The sequence below is a fragment of the Belonocnema kinseyi genome, chromosome 4 (genome assembly GCF_010883055.1).
Source record: "Belonocnema kinseyi isolate 2016_QV_RU_SX_M_011 chromosome 4, B_treatae_v1, whole genome shotgun sequence".
NCBI classification, from domain to species: Eukaryota; Metazoa; Arthropoda; class Insecta; order Hymenoptera; family Cynipidae; genus Belonocnema; species Belonocnema kinseyi.
The window spans coordinates 22,092,895-22,108,308 of NC_046660.1; the positions used below are offsets into that span (position 1 = coordinate 22,092,895).

The following is a 15,414-nucleotide window of genomic DNA, read 5'->3' on the forward strand; positions in this document are numbered from 1 at the left end:
AAAAATATTATTTGAATTTTAGATTTATATGTTCCGAATAAATATATTATACATTAAAAGAAAAAAGTACAAAGGAAGAAAAAATGATTTCAAAATTTTCAAATATCTCTTAAATTTATTCATATGTTTGCCATTAAAATTTGATTTTCCTATCAATCTTAATATTTGTTATCCTTTAAAAACGTTTACAGATACTTGAATTTTTAACCTTAAGATACGATTTTGCAAAAGGTGAGTTGTATTTTCTTCAAATTTTACTTGTAACTATCCTTGACTTTTTATTTTATTCAGGATAAGTTTTCCGCTCTAACGCAAAAAACTTGATTTAAAACGTTTAATTTGTTCATGACATAACATTCTTTTTTCTATTGTTTCAGGGTAAATGGTACGAAGTGCGTAAAATTTCTTCAACAGCTGAACATACGGGGGACTGTCAAAGGGTCAAATATACAGCTAACACAGATAATACAATAAATTTGGAACTTTTCTGGACTGACGCTGAGAACGTGAAATTATATTTAAAAATATTAAATTATGAAATAACAAGTTCATTCTTAATTAAAAAAAAAAGAAATTCTTTATTTCTAAGAAAATAACTTTATTCTATGCAAACAAATTCTTCCTCCTAAGAGTCACATGTATTGGATTATATTAATAAATTTCAATTATTTACAGTATATATTAACAATAAAATAATATTTTTAAAATAAAAAATTTTAAAAAGGAAAACATATATGTTTTGTGCATATGCTAATGGCTGCAGGGAGTGCATATGCTAATTGGCGGCAGGGAGTGCACTTGCTAATGGCCGCAGGGAGTGCACTTGCTAATAACAGCAGGAAGTGCACGTGCGAGAAAAAATCTGAAATCCGTTTATATCTATTTGCATTCCAAATACCAGAATGGTTAGGGATTTAATACCCAACTGTTTCTTAAAGATCATTTCTGTAAAAATAGTTCATTCCAACTCAGAGTTCCAGGGGGCTCTTTTATGATATCTGATGAATAAAGAATGAGTGTGTTGAATGAATTTTAAGTTCCTAACAGATATGATTCATACTTAAGATGTCACTTTTCAATTTCATTATGCCTTTTACCAGTACTCTCGTAATTGTTTTGATGATTTTTATAATTTTCAGAAAAACAACACAACAAAAAGATAAAGGAATGATTAAACCCGTCTGCGAACACTCCACAGATGCAGAAATGATTATCACATTAGACACAAGTTCTGCTGGATTTTACACCATTTTTTTCCTGGATTATGACAATTTATTTGGCCTTTACACTTGCCTTGAAAAGTAAGTTGAGGATTAGTTATTAAATACATTAGCAAATATGCAACATGTATTATAAAATATTCATCAAAGAATTATTTTTATCGTAGTTTAGTTTTCCTTCATTACGATTATTACTGGCCGTTTTGATTGAGATGATTCTTTATTTTCCGCAAAGCGGATGTTTGGGTTTTCGCAAGAAAAGAAAAGGTAGACGACGAAGACCTTGAAGCTATCTTTATAGCTATGGAAGAGTACGGACTGGATCCGAAGTCGTTAACATTGACGGATCAAGAAGGCTGCCCTTGTATAAATGAACACTAAATCACAAATATTGTCTTTTCCAGCGATTATAATTGAGCGTTTTTATTATACTATGGAATAAAATATAAAATAAATCAATTTTAAAACACTCAAACAAAGATTTTCAGTAGTGGACTTTTTATGGTTGGTGTTCTCATAAAGATTGAGAAGAAATCTCACGGGGTTTAAAAGAATTTTAAATATTTTCAGGGCTGTTCAATAGATTTTAATAACATAAAAAATGATTATTAGAGTTCAATCATTTTAAATAATATTGCAAGATTTTAAATCCTCCAGGAAATTACTTTAAATTGCAAAGAATTTTCTAAAGTTTAAAAAAGGTTCAAAAGATTTTGAAATATTTTAGGCAATTATAAAAGATTTTAAAGAGGTTTTAGATGATTTCATGAATTTTGAGAGAAATCAAAGGATTGTGAATTAATATTTTAAGGCATTCTAAAATCTTCCACTGAATTCCAATCGATCAACAAAAAATTTTTTGTAAATGGGAAGAACTTTAAAGGACATGTGACAACTTTTCATAAGGGTTTAAGATATTTTAAAATATTATGAAATATTTTACAAGATTTCCGAGTATTTTAATTATTTCTAGGGAATTTTAAAGTTATAAAGGTAATTTTAATAAATTTTACAGTATTTTATTAAATTTCAATAACCTTCAAAAGCGTTTATCAACAAGGAATCATAGGCTTTCTAGGATTTCAGAGATATAAAGAAAGTTGCATATATTTTTAAAAATCTATTTCAATTCAGTCGCAATTCACCCTGAATTCCTTTTAATTCATCCTAAATTGTTTTAATTCTTTTTAATTTTTCTGAATTCACACAGCTTAAATTCGTAATTTTCCGGATTTTTAAAAAATCTAACAATCGGGCACTCATGGAATAATTTGGCTGGTAGATTGGACAAAGTTCGTCACAAATGAATAAACTTTGCTGTGATGATATTTTTTTGGAATTAATGAAAGTTATCTAACCTGAACTTCAAGAAGAAATTATATTTCTGTCAAGAGACATCCTTTCGACCAAAGAGCATATTTCTCTAAGTGAGTGACGAGAAGCGTATGCAGTACATTTAAATAAAAATATAGAAGGTAGGAAAAAGTTATTCATACTCTATACAACAAAAATATGGCTGTAGCTTTGCTAAAGCCTCATCACAATGTTACAAAAAAGCACATACAATCGATGCTGCAATTCTTTAAAGAAAAAACAGTTCCGTCCACTCAGCGCCGCTACCGAAGCAAATTATAAAATGAAATATGCCATATATTTTTGTTTTTTTTTTGCTAATTTTATGCTAAGAAAAATTTTTTTTTTGCTCTTCAAACTTCGGAGAAAAGGATGGCGGCGCTAGCAGGACGTCCAATCAGCGCCGCCACCTACGAAAACTCACGAAAAACTATTATAATGCGATAAACGATAAGCGGATATTTTTTTGCTTTTTTTTGGTCTATGATGGCATATATTACGTTGCCCTCAGGCGCCAGTTTGTGGACCTCGCGTCGTCGGCACCCTACCTTACCCAAAGCTCCGTGACGTTTCCTGTCTTTATCACCGACTTCTTGTCTCCCTGACCAAGCAACTATTTATATCAGATGATCAAAAGACAAAACAAGAAATTAAAAATTTTTGAGAACTTATAAAGAATTCCAAAAAAGAAAACACTTTTTTGTTGGAACTATTTTCTAACTCCTAAGCTCAAAAACTTCACACGCTCAAAATTTTACCTTAAGCCACTCAGAAGAAGAGGGGAAGAGGAAGGCTGGAGGGTAATAAGGAAGTGGATGGAGGAATTGGTTTTAATAGGATGGGACTTAAATGCATGGACTGGCGAAAAGGGAGAAGGTTATGGGATGAAGAAAATGAGGTATATATAAGGAACTCCAAACATAGAGAGACGGACAGGGAGGGGAGGAAGTTACTTATATGCAATGGCAATACGAAAGGAGATGAGGAAGGGAAGATCACATTCATAGAAAAGGGAGCAACAGTAATAGACTACATCTTGGCTGAAGAAAGAATGCAGCATATGATAGGGAGTATGGAGGTAAAAAAAAAGGTACACTTAAAAGAGATGTCAGTGCGCGGCCGAGGGAGAAAGGAAATAGGGTGCGAAAGCAGCACGAAAATGGGAGCCTGGGGAGTAGATAAATTTAAAAAGTTTAAATAAAAGACGGAAAAGGAAAAGGTAAGGTATGAAAAAGAGGAGGGAATAGACTCGTTGATTGTAAGGTTGAAGGGGTAAAATGAGAAGGTAAAGGATGGGCTTGGTACTAATGAAGAAAGAGTAGGGGCAAAGAGAGGCTGGTGGGACAAGGAATGCTCAGAGAGTAAAGAGAGAATGAAAGAATGGATAAGCAAATGGATAAATGGGGAAATAGAGAAGGAGGAGTATAACAGGAGGAAGAAAAGATAATAAGAAGATGCTGGAAAGAAAAGGCCAAAGAAGAAAGGAAGAATATAAAGCAGAAGTAGAAGAAGGGATCAAAGAAGGTAACGAAGGTTAACGAAGAAATAGAAATGGAGGAATGGACGGATTATTTTAAGGGTCTATTGAGGGGAGAGCAAAATAAGATCAAAGGAAAAAAGTGTAGGATATGCCAAGGAGAAATGAAAGAAGGGAAAAAGATAACTAGAGAAGAAGTGGATGAGGCAACAAATAGGCTAAAAAGAAATAAGGCGACAGGAGAAGAAGGGATGGAAAATGAAGCGATGAAGCATGGCTGAAAAGGGATTAGGGATGGGTTGTGGAAGATCTGCAACAAGGTCTGGAAAGAGGAAGGTTGGCTGGAAAAGTAGGCGACGTGACTGATGGTACAGCTTGTCAAGAAAGGGGGAGGAAAGAAGGTAGAGGATCACAGAGAGATCACTTTCATGTCAGTCGGCTATAAAATATATGCAGAAATCTTGAGAAAAAGGTTGGAGAGTCAGGTAGAACAAAAAGAAAACATCCCACATAATCAGGTAGGATTTAGGAAAGGGATGGAAACTATAGACAACATATACGTACTTAATTACTTAGTTAACCGAAATTTGGGAAGAAAGAAAGGGAAACTAGTCGCTTTGTTCGTAGGTTTCGAAGAAGCGTTTGAATCAGTAAACAGAAAAGTGCTATGGTAGTCAATGAAAGAGAAGGGTGTAAAGGCAAAGTTGGTGGTGAGTATAAAAGAAATTTTTACTGAAACCAGGATTAGGGTGAAACTAGGAAAGAAAAAAGGGCAGGTTTTCTAGAAAGGCAGAGGTCTAAGACAAGGGTGCCCTTTGAGTCCGTTACTATTTAATATCCGGCTGTCAGACTTATAGGAGAAGCTAAAGGAGAAAGACAAAAGGCGGAACGGTTTTGGCTAATAGCAAACTATATTCTTTAGCATACGCGGACAACGAAGTTTTATTAGCAGATGATGAGAAGGAGGTGTACCGAATGATGAGAATCTTTGAAGAGTATGCGGAAGCAAAAGATCTGATGGTGAGCATAGAGAAGACCAAGGTGATATGTTTCCAGAAAGAAAAATACCATAATAGACTACGTTTGGAAGAGGAATGGACAAACAGTGCAAAGGGTGGAGGAATTCTGTTACTTAGGTTTTTTTTATGAGGCAGGAGGGGAAAACGAGCTGCAGGTGAGCAAAAGAATTGAATGTGCGAGTAAAGTAATGGATCAATTATAGGGTTTAGGAAAGAGAAAGTTCAAGAACGATTAGAGAATGAGGGTCTGGTTGTTTGATGCGTTGGTTTGGACGGTGTTGTATTACGGTGTTAAGATCTGGGGATGGAAAGCAAAGAGCATGTATGATCGATTTCGAAGGTGAGTAGTGGGGGTTAGCTGAAGTAGTCCAGGATATATGTTAAGAGAAGAGTCAGGAAGAGAAAATATGGTTACTAGGAAAATTAAGAGAGTCTGGAAGTTTGAAAATAAGCTAAAAAGGGGAGAGGAAAGCAGGATAGCACAAGCATTTTTGGCGCAAATCAGGATAATGAAGCGAGAGGCAATTTGGGAAAATCAAAATGGGAGGAAGAAAGGAGAAAAATGATGGGAGGAAGAAAGGAGAAAAATGAGAAGGGTTTTTATTATTCGAGAAGGGGTTATGGGGTGGCAGGGCATAGAGTTAGAGCTATTAGTTAAACAAGGAGAAGAAAGATGGACTATCTGTAAAGATGGAATATCTGTAAAAAATAAAAAAGAAAGAAAAACGGAGTAGGGTTGTACGGTTTAGAATGAGAGGAGTGAGCGCATGCAGATATTGGATGGATAAAGAGAAGAATTTATGTACTGCATTTAGATACGAAACGGAGTCATGGGCACATGTATTAGAGAGATGTACAGGAGAGGAAGAGGGATAGTTGAGTGTGGATGAGTGTGTAAGATGAATCTTAGATGGCAGTGGACAGGGAGTGATGTGGCTGAAGAAATTGGAAGAAGCAAGGGAAAGGAAGGGAGCAGGTCAGCACCAAACGGGTGATCCTGAAAAATGACAGTAAAAATTGCGCACCCCCTGAAAGGTTAAGAAAAAAAATTACAAAGACTTCTAAATTTCTTGAAAATTTTCTTAAAATCATCATTATAGAAAGAATTGGAATCCATCGAAAATATATTTAGATAATTTAGAAAATATGTGTACAATTTTTTTTGATGACCGGAAAAAATCGAATAATTTTAAAAGACATTCAGATGCTAATACAAATAGTATCTAAATATTCGTAAAACAATTTAAAATAATTTTTCATTTTGAAAAATTAATACTGAGAGAAAGTTTAGAAATATAAACAAAAATGTTTAATAATTTCAAAATAAAATGTACTAATTTTGTGGCAAGAATTTGTTTTTATTTTAAAAGTGGTTTTAACATGAATTCGAAACATTTTTAATACATTTTTCAAATAATCTGTAAGAGTTGCGGAATATTTTTTAGTTCCGTAGAAATATTTGAAAATTAAAAATAAAATAAAACATTCGAATGACAATTGAATGACTTTACGAACTTGTTTTTAAAAAATTCTGATATACTACTGCAGTCGTGATCTTGATAATTTAGTCAAAAATGAGACTAGAAAATTTATAGGAAATGCATGAAGTAACTTTTTAATATTCTGGGTTTTAAACAATTGTTTAAAATATATGAATTTTCTTATCAGCTGCTCATATTCTAATTTTCGTCTTATTTAATAATTAAAGGAAACCTTAATAAAACTAAAAAATAATACTAATAATAATTCTAATAATTATTATATTTACCAGCGATCTTCCAGGGCTTGCGCTTCCTCTTACCATAAAAAATACACATTTTCCACGATTTTGAAATCGACTTCTTTTTACTTTCCTTTTTCAGCAATACTCGTTTCGCTCTGCCCTATTCCCTTGCTTTCCCTTACTTCTTCCAATTTTTTCGTCCACATCACTCTCTTCGATTACCATTCAAAACCCATCTTATACACTCATCCACACTCAACTTTCTCTCTCTCTCTTCCTCTCCTGTGCATCTCTCTAATATATGTGCCCATGAATCCATTTCGTATCCAAACACTCTACATAAATTATCCTCTTCATCCGTCCAATATCTGCATGCTATCACTCTTTCTCCCATTCTAAACAGTACAACCCTACTCCATTTTTCTTCCCTTTTTATTTTATGCAGATATTCTGTTTCCTCCAGCCCTTTGACCATCATATAACATCTATTTTACGTCGAAGCCATAATCTTTTTCCTTATCTCTTCTCCTTGTCTTACTAATAGCTCTAACTCTATGACCTGCCACTCCACAAGCCCTTCTCATATATCACAGATCCTCTTCATTTTTCCCCTTTTTTCCTCCCATTTCGAATTTTCCAGATTGCTTCTCGTCTCTTTCTTCAGAACTTCGTCCAAGCATACTTGTGCTATTCTAATCCGCTCTCTCCTCTTCAGCTTCTCTTCAAACTTTCAGGCTCTTTTAATTTGTCTAGTTACCATTTTTCCTTCCCTAATTCTTCCCTTAACATGTGTGCTGGCCAACTCCAGATAACCCCCACACCCAGCTTAGAAATCGCTGATGCATTCTCTCTACTTTCCTATGTCCCTTCCATCCCCAGATCTCTACTCCATAACACAACAGCACCCAAACCAACACGTCAAACAATCAGACCCTCATTCTCCAGTCGTTCTTGAACCTTCTCTTTCCTATACCCTATACTTGAGCCTAGGTAACAGAAGCCTTCCACCTTTTCCAGCGTTTGTCCGTTTATCTTCCAAACGTAATCTATTATCGTTTTTCTACTTGCAAGACACATCATCTTGGTTTTCTCTACGTTATCGGTCAGCTCCATTGCTCCCACATAGTCTTCGAATATTCTTATCATTAGGTTCATCCCGTTCTCGTCATCTGCTGAAAAAGCTACGTCGTCCGCGTTAGATAGAGAGTATAGTATTCTGTTACCTAATCTCCCCCCTTTCTATTCCTTTGCTTCTTCAGCTTTTCCTCTAAATCTGCCAAGAGCATGTTACAAATTAGCAGACTCAAAGGGCACCCTTTCCTCAGATCTCTTTCTTGCCAGAATACCTCTTTTTTCTTTCCTATCTTCACCCTAAGCCTGGTTTCAGTACAAGTTTCCTTTGTCCTCTCGAAAAGCTTTACTTGTATTCCCTGTACCCTTTCCTCAGACCTCTTTCTGGCCAGAATACCTCTTTTTTCTTTCCTATCTTCACCCTAAGCCTGGTTTTAGTACAAGTTTCCTTGGTCCTCTCGAAAAGCTTTACTTGTGTTCCCTTCTTTACCATTGCACCCCCATTACAATTTTCTGTTCGCTGAGTCAAACGCTACTTTGAAATCTACGAACAATGCGAATATTTTTTTCTTTCTTTTTCCCTAGATTTCTGTTAAACAAGTAGTTCAGTACGTATATGTTGTCTATCGTTCTTATACCTTTTCTTATACCTGCCTGATTGTGTGGGATACTTTCTTTCTTTTTTCTATCTGACTCTTTGACCTTTTTCTTAAAAATTCCTGCATATATTTTGTAGCCAACTGGCATGAAAGTGATCCCTATGTACTTTTCTACCTTCCAGCCCACCCCTTTCTCACAATTTTTACCACCAGCCCTGTTATTCACTCTTCTGACCACCCTTCTTCATTCCAGCCTTGTTACAACTCTCCCACAAACCTTCCCTGATATTGAACGTATGACCAAAATAAGTTTTCAATCTCTACAAAGGAGATGTATGCACACCTGAAAAACGTTCAAAGAAAGGATAAAAAAATCTAACACTTCTGTCTGGAATTTTGGAATTATAATGATAAGCGAAAGTTTGAACATATTGTTAAAAAATCGAAATTTTTTCGTAAAATTTTTTAATTGAAAACTAAAAAATTTTAATCCAACATATATCAACTTTTCGAGATTATGAAGTTATAAAAAAGTGCTATTAGCTCAAGCGTTATTTTAGAGTTTTCAGAGGATTTAAACAAATTTCAAATTGTTGAAAACATTTTTAAATCCTCTAAAGAATTAACTGTAAGAGTTTAGGAATTTTATTTGATATATTTGCATAAATGTGTGCATTCAGAAAATACGTTTTTAGTATTTTACATTGTTGTTGAAAAGTGAAAAGTTAAAAGAATAAAAACTTCATGAACTTGTTTTGAAAAAATTTCGAGCATCTACCGAATTCCTGTATTTGTTTATTCAGTAAACCATAAAACTGCATACCATAAAACTGTTTTTCTCAACAACAAAATGTATGCATATTAAAATATTTTCGTTCGCTTTTTCAATTTTATCAAAAAGTTTCAGCATTTTTTTATTATTTTTACCCTATATATACAGAGAAGAATCCTGTTTCGGCACATTTTTTTAGTTCCTGTTTTAAAAGAACATGCACGATCTAAGATATACAATGGAAAATAATAAAGGTGCGTATTCTAAAATATTTGAAATTGTAATCAATTTTACTTTTTAGGAATAATTATTAATTTTAATCTATAATTGCACTTCTTGAGGACAAGTTAAAAAATTGAACATCTTTTTACATCATATTTACGTTTTTTTTATGCAATACTTTCCAGACAAAAAAATTATTCAAGTAGGATTGCTTCTTCTAATCTGCATTGCGGCTGTGAATGCCGAAGATATTAGCCCTCTATCTTATAAGTCTCGAGCTTGTGTGGATACTGTGGTACCAGCGAAAAGTTTTAATCCGAACAAGGTGAATATAATTTAATAATGAATTAAATTAACAATTTAGGTATTAAATCTAGCATTAAAAATTATTTTCCAGGTTGGACCCCAGTGTATTTTTACTGATTTATTTGAACCCCTCATATTTTTAAATAGCAGAAAACTTGGCCAAAAGTGGTTACCTTATTTCAAATTATCTTCTAAAATAATTAGACTTTTCCCTAAGATTTTTAATAAAACCTGCAATACTAAAAAAATGCCTTCAAATGTTTCAGATTATTTTTTTCACAATTTTGGAAGCCTCTTCAAATCTGTTAAAATATATTTTTATAGGTATATTTAGACTTAATATGAAAGAGTCAAATTATCTACCCGAAAATATAAATTTTCACTCAAAATATAGATTCTCGATTGAAGAAAATAGTTTAATTTTCAACCAATTAATTCAATATAAATATTTATATGAAATTTCACCAAACCGAATAATCTTTTATCAAAAAATAAGACTTCAATAAAAGGAACGATTTTTTAACAAAATAGTTCTATTATGATATAAAAAAATTAACCATAAATGAGATAATTGAATTTTGAGTTCAAAAATAAAGTTAAAAAAAAAAGAATTTGCAACCAAATTAATTTAAAAATAAAAAACGAATTTGACAGAAACTGATTTTAAGCTAAGAAATTTAACTCACAAGCAAGATTATTTTTGTACCGAAAAATATGCATGAATTTTTGGTTAAAAAAATTAATTATAAAATAAAAAAAGCACAACTTTCATTCATTCACTTTCATTCTTAACCAAAAATATATTTTTGAAGATACGTGAATTTGTAACCTTAAACTACGATTTTTCAAAAAAAAAGAATTTAATTTTCTTCAAACTTTATTTGTAACTATGCTTAATTTTTCATTCATTTCAGGACTATTGTTTTGCTCTAACGCAAAAAACTTGATTTAAAACGTTTGATCTGTTCATAACATAACATTATTTTTTCTATAGCTTCAGGGTGAATGGTACGAAGTGCGTAAAACTTTCTCATTAGCTGAACTTTTCAGGGTCTGTGTAATGCTCAATTATACAGTTATAACAAATTATACAGCAACAGTGGCAGTCAGTTGGAATGACATGACGTAAGAGAAATTATATTTAAAAATATTATTTTATAATATAACAAGTGAAGTCGGAATTAAAAAAAAAAAGAATTCTTCATTTCTAGAAAAATAACTTTATTTAACGCAAACACCCATGTGGAAATAACCCCATTTGGCCCTATCACAAGTCGAGCACTAATCGGGGGCTAGTCGGCTTATTAATTTTGACAAAGTAACCAGTCAGGTACTAATCGGGGACTAGTTGGGCTTTTTGATGTCAAAATTTGAGTCGGGGCCTGGCTGGTGGGTGTTCAAGGGCCAGTCGGGCCTTTTTATTCACTTATTTCCGTGCGGGTAATCTTCAGGCTTCAAAAAAGTTTATGGAGATTTCCGTAAATAATAAGTATTTAACCAAACTTTTAGGGGATGTTCCACAAATTTTGGGGAGTTTGGTTAATATTCCACGCAGATATATTATCATATGACACCTACTAGTACCCGATCAGGCCCCGACTAGGATAAGTCGGGTCACCTGACTAGCCCCCGACTAATCTATCGTGACGCTACTGGTCAGGGACTAGTCAGATGACCCGACTAGCCCCCGACTTTAAGTGGGGTCGAATAATCGGGAACCAGACTAGTTCCCCATTTGAATTTCTACACGGGCAAAGTCTTCCTCATAAGAGTCACATGTTTGTTTCATTATACTAAAAATTCTCGCTATTTAAAGTAAATATTAACAATGGAATAATAATTCTTAATAGAAAGATTTCAATCACAAAAAGGTGTATATTTAGTGCACACCAGAATGGTTAGGGATTAAATCCCTAATTTTTTCTTAAAGATAAATTCCATTAAAATAGAACCTTTCCAACTCAATGTTCCAGGGGGCTGTTTCATATTATCTGCTGAATAAAAAATTAGTGTTTTGATTAAATTTTAATTTCTTAAAAGATATGTTTTATTTTATAAAATCTTTCTCTTCAATTTCATCACGCCTTTTACTAGAACTTTTGTAATTGTTTCGATGCTTTTTATTATTTTCAGAAAGACAATCAAAAATACAGTTTCAGGCACGGCTACACAGGTTTGCAAAGACTGCGATGAAGCAGAACTGAGTGTCGCATTAGAAATAGCTCCTGCTCAAACTTTCTCAATTTTTTACATCGATTATAAAAGATTTATTGGCGTTTACTCTTGTGTTGGCAAGTAGGTTGAGGATTAATTATAAAATATATTAGCAAATATACAACATGTATCATAAAACAGTCATCAAAGAATTATGTTTATCGTAGCTTAGTTTTTTTTTTTATTACAATTTTCACTCTCTGTTTTAAGGTAAGATGATTCTTTATTTTCAGAAGATTGGGTGCTTGGATTTTGGCAAGAAAAGAACAGGTAGACGACGAAGACCTTGAACCTGTCTTTAAATCTATGGAGAAGAACGGGCTGAATCCGAAGTCGTTAACATTGACGGATCGAGAAGGCTGCATTTGAATGAATGAATGATAAATTACAATTATTGTCATTTCCACCGTTTATAATTGAGAATAAAATTAAACCTTATTGTTCCAAATTTAATATGCAATTGATTTATACTTTATATGTTTGAATTGAACTAAAATAAATTAAATTTAATCATATTAATGCGTAGTGGTTTTTATTATACTATGCAATAAAAAAATGAAATGAAACAATTTTGAAACAGAAAAGTTTTCAATGAAGTTTTAAATGATTTTACGAATTTGGAGAGAGTTCAAAGGATTTTGAATTAATATTTTAAGGTTTTCTAAAATCTTCCAATGAATTCCAACCGATTAACAAATATTTTTTTGTGAATATGAAGAACTTTAAAGGACATGTGATAACTTTTCATTAGGGTTTAAGATCTTTTGAAATATCCTATAATATTTTACAAGATTTCCAAGGATTTCAATTATTTCTAGCGAATTTAAAAGTTATAAAGGTAATTTTAATAAATTTTACAGTATTTTATAAAATTTGAATAAGCTTCAAAAGCGTTTATCAACAAGGCATCATGGGCGTTCTAGGATTTCAGAGGTATCAAGAAATATGCATATATTTTTAAAATTTTATTTCAATTCATTCGTAAGTCACCCTAAATTCCTTTTAATTTATCCTAAATTGCTTTAATTCTTTACAATTTTTGTAAATTCACTCAACTTAAATTCATTATTTTCCGACTGGTTTTAAAATCTAATAACCGGGCACTTACAGAATTATTTGCCTGGTAGATTAGACGAAGTTTGACTCTTGGCTGCTGGTTAACACAAAAGTATGCGGACCATGTCGAAAAAGCACAAACGCATCTTATAAAGGTCCAGTTTTAAATTTGTCAACTGGTATAACCGAACTGATGATCCTTCGACGGACATTAATGACCATGTAAATGATGCGACATCTTATATTTCTTCTGTCAATGACTCTGATCCCGATTTTGATATTCCAACTATAAAATCAATATTGTTATGTGATAATAAGTATCACGCAGCCGCAGTAGAAGTTCTTGGGCAATTGTAAGAAAATTTTCAAACAGCCTGCAACACCTCGGAAAAAGTGTTGATTCTGACTCTTGCAAAAAAATCTTAGGGTCGTGGATAGTTAGCTGAGGTATTTTAGCGAGTTCTTATTCAAAATCAGGCAAAAAATTATATCCTCAAGTTGAAGCTCTTGTTGTAGCCTTCTATGAAGATGATACGAACAGTCGTATTTTATCAGAAATAAAAGGTCTCATTTCAGTGAAGAAAAAAGATGCCTCTCATGAACACGTTCAGGAAAGATTACTATTTAACAATATTTCTGATTTGTGTGAATGTATCAGAGAACTGCATTCTGAATTAAAAATAGGAATATCCAAGTTTACACAGTCTAAACCAAAACATTGTGTATTTACAATGTTTTCGTTTGCGTGCATCGCGAAAACGCGAAACTGAAGCTGGTTGGAGTCAATATCGACAAAGTAACGAACAATACAGATTTGCATATTACCAACTATCCTGATTATTTAGATACAATTATGTGTAGCAATCCTACGGATAGCTTTTTTTTACGAATGCAAGGAATTTCCAGGATTTAGTGCTATCAAAAACATTTTGTCACAAATTTTTGATGATCACTGTATTGATAAAGTTGAGTTTTAGACCTCGCAACAAAATGATAGAAGCACGCTGTTGACCGAAGTAGATCGATGACTTTATCGAAGTGCTTGGTAGTGGCTAATTAAAACTAAAGGCGCATGATTTTGTGGCCAAGAAACAGTCATTCTTTGTTAAATACATGAAGATGAAATTTGTGGCTGAACAATTTCTTGTTCAGTTTGATTGCGAAAAAAATTTAGCTTTTGCAGCGCATAAAGCCGCACAAGCTTTCCATTGGAATGATGACCAAGTAAGTATTTTTACATTAGTCATTAATTACAGAGAAGATGATCAACTGAAAGATCGTATCAAGGCCATATTGCCTAAGACGATATTTTACTTTTGTTAAGAAGCACCGTAACGCTTCAAGAACAAGTACAACTTTTAAAATCTCCGCTTTCATAAGGAAGATTTTATAATTGAAGCAGAGTATCACTTCCACGTTACGACTTATCGAAAAGGGCCCTGTGATGAAATTGGTTGAAATTTGAAGAGACTTGCTGCACGAGCTAGTTTACAATCCTATTCAAAAGATCAGATTTTGACAGCAGAAGCGTTATACGAATGGGCGTCAAAAAACTTTAAGGAAACGATTACTATGTTTAGCTCACAAGAAAGTCATCCTGTAAATGCAGAAGCAATAAAATCTAGGTTCGGATCTCCGGTGACGATGACAGGTAGTTTAAAGTACTAGTTAGTGATTCCAACTGTAGATGGGATACATCTTGCGCTTAAACGCTATGTCTTAGAGAAAAAACTGATTTTTTTTGAAAATTAAAAAAGAAAAAAGGGTTAACAATGAAAGAACAAGTAACCAAAGGTTGCGCTGCAGAAGGTCAGCGAGCTACCCTCGTGACTATAATCCAGCCAGGTTTCCACCCGATCTAAAAAAATTAATTTTAGGTAGAAACGTTTGACGTGTTCTTACCCATATGTGACGTGTGACGAAGAAAGGGGGCTCACTCTAAAAAAATCAAATTAAATTTTTTTTACCTTTCGATAGTTTTTGAGTTGTCCTTTTTAATAAAACAGTAAACAAATTGCGAGCTTTATTATTGCTTATAATTGAGTTATTCACCGAGAAATCGTGCTTTCGTTTGAGATCCCGTGACACAGCTCCCACAATTCATCACTACATCAATGTCTTATCTATACCCTATGATTGAGATTTCACTCGCTTTTAAATCTCGCGTCTATTGGATTGACTTCGACCGCTCGCCCTGAAATATCTCACTTTTCAGAGTAAGCCCTCTTTCTTCAGCGCACGTCGCATATATTATAATTAGAACATTCAATAGATACAGTTAGTACCTGGACAGTGATAACCGGGAATGACAATCCTATTTGAAAAAAAATGGCTACCACTGACAGATCAGCTAACTCCTTATAGGCACTGGTGGCAGATCTG

At 33.3% G+C, this 15,414-nt stretch overlaps 1 protein-coding gene across 1 annotated transcript; it reads left to right on the top strand.

Annotated features, from left to right (window-relative positions):
- The first annotated feature begins 5,308 nt into the window (after nucleotides 1-5,308).
- Nucleotides 5,309-12,345, top strand: LOC117170782 (apolipoprotein D-like). Its single transcript, XM_033357820.1, has 3 exons — nucleotides 5,309-5,409; nucleotides 11,896-12,057; nucleotides 12,210-12,345. Exons 1-3 carry the CDS (start codon nucleotides 5,309-5,311, stop codon nucleotides 12,343-12,345), a joined length of 399 nt encoding a protein of 132 aa, XP_033213711.1.
- The last annotated feature ends 3,069 nt before the right edge of the window (nucleotides 12,346-15,414 follow it).